Source organism: Triticum urartu, chromosome 7 (assembly GCF_003073215.2).
Source record: "Triticum urartu cultivar G1812 chromosome 7, Tu2.1, whole genome shotgun sequence".
NCBI lineage: Eukaryota > Viridiplantae > Streptophyta > Magnoliopsida > Poales > Poaceae > Triticum > Triticum urartu.
In genome coordinates, this window is record NC_053028.1 from 667,737,289 (window position 1) to 667,744,189 (window position 6,901).

General features: G+C 47.8%; 1 protein-coding gene across 1 annotated transcript in view; it reads right to left on the bottom strand.

Annotated features, from left to right (window-relative positions):
• Positions 1 to 389: 389 nt before the first annotated feature.
• LOC125519344 (cyclin-D5-3-like) overlaps positions 390 to 6,901 on the bottom strand; it is a 45,306-nt gene continuing 38,794 nt past the window's right edge. The window contains exons 2-4 of the mRNA XM_048684185.1: positions 1,149 to 1,311; positions 918 to 1,063; positions 390 to 827 (exon numbers count right to left, since the gene is read on the bottom strand). Coding sequence (XP_048540142.1) covers positions 612 to 827; positions 918 to 1,063; positions 1,149 to 1,311 — 525 coding nt within the window. The 3' untranslated portion in view covers positions 390 to 611. The remainder of the gene's footprint in view (positions 828 to 917; positions 1,064 to 1,148; positions 1,312 to 6,901) is intronic.

Genomic DNA, 6,901 nt, shown 5'->3' on the forward strand with positions numbered 1-6,901 from the left:
TAATCATGCGGCAGCAACACGAAATAACGATGAAGAAACCCACTTTGCAAGGAGGCCATAGACATCGCCAAAAGGCAAAAGAGTAGGCCATCCTTCATTCCCTTGGAAACTCACATGACAGGAGAAACAGATCCAGACCAGAGAGGCATCTGATTGGTGCTGACTTGAGCGTTACCACCGGGAGGAGCGTCACGAATACATGCCCAGCGCCCTGCTCAAAATCATTCCCTTGGAAACTCATGCCTAGGCTTTACACTCTTTTCTTTTCACCTCACTTTGAGCTGAGCTGAGAGCTCTTTGTAGCAGTACACTACTGCTGCTTGGCCTTTCTCTCTCTCTCTCTCTCCTCTTTACACCGCCTTTTTAAGCCTGGGAGGGGAAAGATCTCCTGAAAACCAAAATCTTTCCGATCCTAACTTACCAATCAGCTGTAATAATTGCACAATCACAAGAATCAAGTCCTGCCCCCTATTTAGCCACCACCACCACCAAAATCAGTGCTCAAGCTAATGAAAAAAAGTCTAAGGCTAGGGGGGTGACAGAAATCAGCAGCAGCTGGAGTGCGAGCTGAACTCTAGCCAAAACATCCATCCAGCTCCTCCCATTGCCTACTAGCGCTGAGGAAAATGCAGCCTTCTCCTCTTATTGTCCGCCGAGGTGGTGGCAATGGCATTATTGTCGTTGGCGGCCACAGCCATGGCGACGGAGGTGCCCGGGCTCCCGGCGGGGGCGGCGGCGGAGACGTCGGAGGAAGCCACCTCCTTGCTCGACTGCACGGACCTGTCCTCCTCTTGAATCATCACGCTGTAGCAGGAATACACATGCCCCTGTGCCACGGAGAAGAGCATTTACTCATCATTGCCCCTTTTCACCAACAGATTTCCAAAAAGGGAGGGGTTATTATGATGGGGGCTTACGGTGTGTAATTGCTGCCATGATGAGCCCAAGATCGCCTTGAGCTCCTCCTCTAGGTTCGGGCCCGTCGTCCCCTCACTGCCGCCGCGCGCGACCAGGATCGGCACCAGCGCCATGGTCGACGACTGGTACTCCACCGACCTCATCGTTGCACACACACGCACACGAGAGATCTTTTCATGATCCGATCCGATGGGATGATGGGGTGGAACGGGAGCAGGGGGTGGTCTGACCTTTGATGGAGGCGAAGATGCACTTGACGGCGCGCAGGACGATGGCCTTGCGCTCGTCGTGCCGGAACCTGGCTGCGAAGCAGCTCAGGTACGGGAACGGGGTGCCGGCGATCATCTGCCACTTGAGCGTGCCGAGGACGAGGACGGCTGGTGTTTTCGTGTCCTGTGGGTAGATTCAAACGAAAGGCAGGGGCCTCTTTGCAAAATGCCGCGCGCTGACCGGGTCGGCACCCACGTGCCCGCATGGCGCTCTATGATTGGTCAGGACCAAATTTGCACATTTGATACAAGTTCTGGGACTGGGTAGGGTCAATTTGCAAGTTTTAGGACCAAACCATTACTTTATGCGCAAGTTGTAGGACTCTCAGTGCTTTTAACTCTTTACTGTACTGCGTGGTGGCCGGCCGGGGATCGACGGCCGGAGCATGCATGCATGTGTGCGAGAACGGCGCAGCGGCCATCTTCTTGTAACGTGCCTCTAGTCTAGTGCCCTATGATTTGTCACGTCGGAGGTGGTAGCACTAGTAGAAAACAGGGCTTTGGTCCAGGCAGGGTCAGCCCATTAGTCCCGGTTCAGTCCAGAACCGGGACCAATGTGGGCATTGGTCCCGGTTCGTGAGCTCAGGGGGCCGGCCGGGCCATGTGGGCCATTGGTCCCGGTTCATCTGGACCTTTTGGTCCCGATTGGTGGGATGAACCGGGACCAATCGGCCTCGCTCCTGGCCCACCACCATTGATCCCGGTTGGTGGCTTGAACCGGGACCAAAGGCTCCCCTTTAGTCCCGGCTCATGTCACCAACCGGGACCAATGAGGTGCCTATATATACCCCTCGCTCGCGAGCAGAGCACCCCAGTGCTCTGTTTTTCTTTGGCCGAGGGGGAGAGGGCTTGGTGGTGCTCTAGCTCACCTCCTATGCACACAAGGTGTTTGATGGAATGCCCGAGCCACACTACTTAAGCTTTCTCCTCTCCAAGCTCGACCTCCAAGCTCCATTTTCCATAATATTTGTCTAGGTTTAGCGGTCCGTCACGCCTCGTCCCCGTCTTCACCGCCGTCGATCACCCGCGCCGAGCTCATCACCGGCACCACCGTGGTGAGCCTCTTGTTTTATCTTCTTTCTGAAAGGAAAAATATTCTTACTTGTATGTTTACATAGATACTTGTATTATTTTCTTACTTTTATTATTGCATCTTATATAGTACGATGGTTTTGGTATCCGCCCCCGTCGGCCCTCGTCCTGTCTATGATTCGGATGTGGTATATATATTATCTTTATAACTATTGGTTTATTTATTGTTTATGAAAATTATGCCGACCAACGTGACATAGATTTTATTTATGTAGGATGTATGTGAATCGGAAATGCCAACCGACCCTATTGTCGAGAGCTTAAATTTAGTTGAAGAAGAAAACAATTTTTTGAAGGAAAAAATAAAAAAAATTGAGGAGGAGAAGATGATATTGGAGTTGCATGTTGCGGATGTCGTCGATGATCACAAGATCAAGATGGATGCAATGCGCTTGAAGATTAGAAAGATTAGAAAATATGCCATTCATACCGAGGCTTGGTATCATTATGTCATTGGATCAATTGTTACCTTGGTTGCGATTATGATCGCATTTGTTTTCGCATTGAAATGTTTTACATAGTTTCAATGTATGGTTTAATTAATTAGATGCTCTGGAGAGCTATATGTTGTTAGATGAGAACTATGTATGCACTTTGGTTTTAATGTGATGATGAACTTCTATTAATTTGGACACTTAATTATATATAATGCACGCAGATGAACCGGCAATGGATGTACGGTGACAGACACACCCGCGAGTACATTAAGGGCGTGCATGAGTTTCTCGATGCGGCTGAGGCAAACAAGCAGAATGGTTTTATGTGTTGTCCATGCACTAAATATGGGAATACGAGGTCTTACTCTAACCGGAAAATCCTTCACTCCCACCTGCTTTACAAGGGTTTCATGCCACACCATAATGTTTGGACGAGGCACGGAGAAATAGGGGTTATGATGGAAGACGGCGAAGAAGAAGAGTACGATGACAACTATGTGCCCCCTGAATACGGTGATGCTGCAACGGGGGGAGCTGGTGAAGATCAAGAGGAACCAGACGATGTGCCCAATGATGCTGCAACGGGTGAAGCTGCTGAAGATCAAGAGGAACCAGACGATGTGCCCGATGATGATGATCTCCGCCGGGTCATTGTCGATGCAAGGACGCAATGCGAAAGTCAAAAGGAGAAGCTGAAGTTCGATCGCATGTTAGAGGATCACAAAAAAGGGTTATACCCCAATTGCGAAGATGGCAACACAAAGCTCGGTACCGTACTGGAATTGCTGCAGTGGAAGGCAGAGAATGCTGTGGCTGACAAAGGATTTGAGAAGCTACTGAAAATATTGAAGAAGAAGCTTCCAAAGGATAACGAATTGCCCGACAGTACATACGCAGCAAAGAAGGTCGTATGCCCTCTAGGATTGGAGGTGGAGAAGATACATGCATGCCCTAATGACTGCATCCTCTACCGCGGTGCATACAAGGATCTGAACGCATGCCCGATATGCGGTGCATTGCGGTATAAGATCAGACGAGATGACCCTGGTGATGTTGGCGGCGAGCCCCCTAGGAAGAGGGTTCCTGCGAAGGTGATGTGGTATGCTCCTATAATACCACGGTTGAAACGTCTATTCAGAAACAAAGAGCATGCCAAGTTGATGTGATGACACTGTGAGAACCGAAAGAAAGATGGGAAGTTGAGAGCACCCGCTGACGGGTCGCAGTGGAGAAAAATCGAGAGAAAGTACTGGGATGAGTTTGCAAAGGACCCAAGGAATGTATGGTTTGCTTTAAGCCCGGATGGCATTAATCCTTTCGGGGAGCAGAGCAGCAATCACAGCACCTGGCCCGTGACTCTATGTATGTATAACCTTCCTCCTTGGATGTGCATGAAGCGGAAGTTCATTATGATGCCAGTTCTCATCCAAGGCCCTAAGCAACCCGGCAACGAAATTGATGTGTACCTAAGGCCATTAGTTGAAGAACTTTTACAGCTGTGGAATGAAAACGGTGTACGTACGTGGGATGAGCACAGACAGGAGGAATTTAACCTTAAGGCGTTGCTGTTCGTGACCATCAACGATTGGCCCGCTCACAGTAACCTTTCAGGACAGACAAACAAAGGATACCACACATGCACGCACTGTTTAGATGACACTGAAAGTATATACCTGGACAAATGCAGGAAGAATGTGTACCTGGGCCATCGTCGATTTCTTCCGACCAACCATCAATGTCGAAAGACAGGCAAGCATTTCAAAGGCGAGGCAGATCATCGGAAGAAGCCCGCCATGCGCACCGGTGATCACGTGCTTGCTATGGTCAATGATTTACACTGCGTAATCTTTGGAGAGGGTCCCGGTGGACTAGCTGTCCGAATGACGCTGAGGGACACGCACCCATGTGGAAGAAGAAATCTATATTTTGGGACCTACCCTACTGGAAAGACCTAGAGGTCCGCTCCTCAATCAACGTGATGCACGTGACGAAGAACCTTTGCGTGAACCTGCTAGGCTTCTTGGGCGTGTATGGGAAGACAAAAGATACACCTGAGGCACGGGAGAACATGCAACATTTGCACGAAAAAGATGGCATGCCTCCGAAGCAGTATAAAGGTCCTGCCAGCTACGCTCTTACGAAAGAAGAGAAAGAAATCTTCTTTGATTGCCTGCTCAGTATGAAGGTCACGACTGGCTTCTCGTCGAATATAAAGGGAATAATAAATATACCAAAGAAAAAGTTTCAGAACTTAAAGTCTCATGACTGCCATGTGATTATGACGCAACTACTTCCGGTTGCATTGAGGGGGCTTCTACCGGAAAACGTCCGATTAGCCATTGTGAAGCTATGTGCATTCCTCAATGCAATCTCTCAGAAGGTGATCGATCCAGAAATCGTACCAAGGCTAAGGAGTGATGTGGCGTAATGTCTTGTCAGTTTCGAGCTGGTGTTCCCACCATCCTTCTTCAATATCATGACGCACGTCCTAATTCATCTAGTCGATGAGATTGTCATCCTGGGGCCCGTATTTCTACACAATATGTTCCCCTTTGAGAGGTTCATGGGAGTCCTAAAGAAATATGTCCGTAGCCGCGCTAGGCCCGAAGGAAGCATCTCCATGGGCCATCAAACAGAGGATGTTATCGGGTTTTGTGTTGACTTCATTCCTGGCCTTAAGAAGATAGGTCTCCCTAAATCGCGGTATGAGGGGAGACTGACTGGAAAAGGCACTCTTGGAAGAGACTCAATAATATGCAGGGACGGATATTCTTGGTCTCAAACAAACTACACAGTTCTACAGAACTCTACCTTGGTGACCCCGTATGTCGATGAACACAAGAACAATCTGCGCTCCAAACACCCAGAACAGTGCGACGACTAGATTACATGTGAACACATCAGGACTTTCAGCAGTTGGTTGGAAACACGTCTCAGAGATGACAACACTGTTTGTGATGAGTTGTACTTGTTGTCCAGGGGACCATCTTTGACTGTATTGACTTATAAAGGATACGAGATAAATGGGAATACATTTTACACGATCGCCCAAGATCAAAAGAGCACCAACCAAAACAGCGTTGTCCGCTTTGATGCAGCAACCGAGAGCGGAAAGGACACATATTATGGTTACATAGTGGACATATGAGAACTTGACTACGGACCTGATTTTAAGGTCCCTTTGTTTAAGTGCAAATGGGTCAATCTGTTAGGCGGCGGGGTACAGGTAGACCCACAGTACGGAATGACAACAGTGGATCTGAAAAATCTTGGGTACACTGACGAACCGTTCGTCCTAGCCAATGATGTGGCACAGGTTATCTATGTGAAGGACGTGTCTACCAAACCGAGAAAAAGAAAAGATAAGGAAGCGAATACATCATACGATGAGCCAAAGCGCCACATAGTTCTTTCAGGAAAAAGGGACATCCTGGGAGTGGACGGCAAGACAGACATATCTGAAGATTATGAAAAGTTTCATGAAATTCCTCCCTTCAATGTCAAGGCTGACCCAAGCATCCTGATAAACAATGAAGATTATCCATGGTTACGGCGCAATAAGCAAATGACACAAGCGAAGAAAAAGTGAAGACTTTCTCCCGGAACTATTATGATGATACCATGCCAACTTTGTAACACACGAACATGCTACCATTGTCCGTTTTGTACATGCACATGCTATGTAGGTGAAATTATGATACCATGCCAACTTTTAACTTTTTTCAGAGTTCATTTGAAATGCTTTCATGTCTTATGGTTCGGCCCTCGTAATACCATGACCATTAGTCCCTGGCCCATGCCAACTTTCAACTTTCTAAAACTAATGGCACTAACAGAAAGTTTATAATTTTGCTCCTCGCCCCTGGCCCATGACCATTAGTCCCGGTTTGTGCCACAAACCGGGACTAAAGAGTTGGTCCTCGTTGCAAACAGAGTTTGGTCCCACCTCGCCAACCGAAGGGGGCTCACACCGGTTTATAAGCCCTTCCCGCTCTGCCTTGTTGAGCTCCTCTCAAAGTGAAAATAGATGCCCTAATAGAGAAAAGTTTAACCAAAATTCATAGTGAATTTCTCTGAAATTCATAGAAATTTACTAGGAATTTAGGTTGTATTTTCTCTATAAGCGCATCTATTCTCATTTTTTAGTAAGTTAATCATAAACTTGTGATTCAAACAATTTTCAAA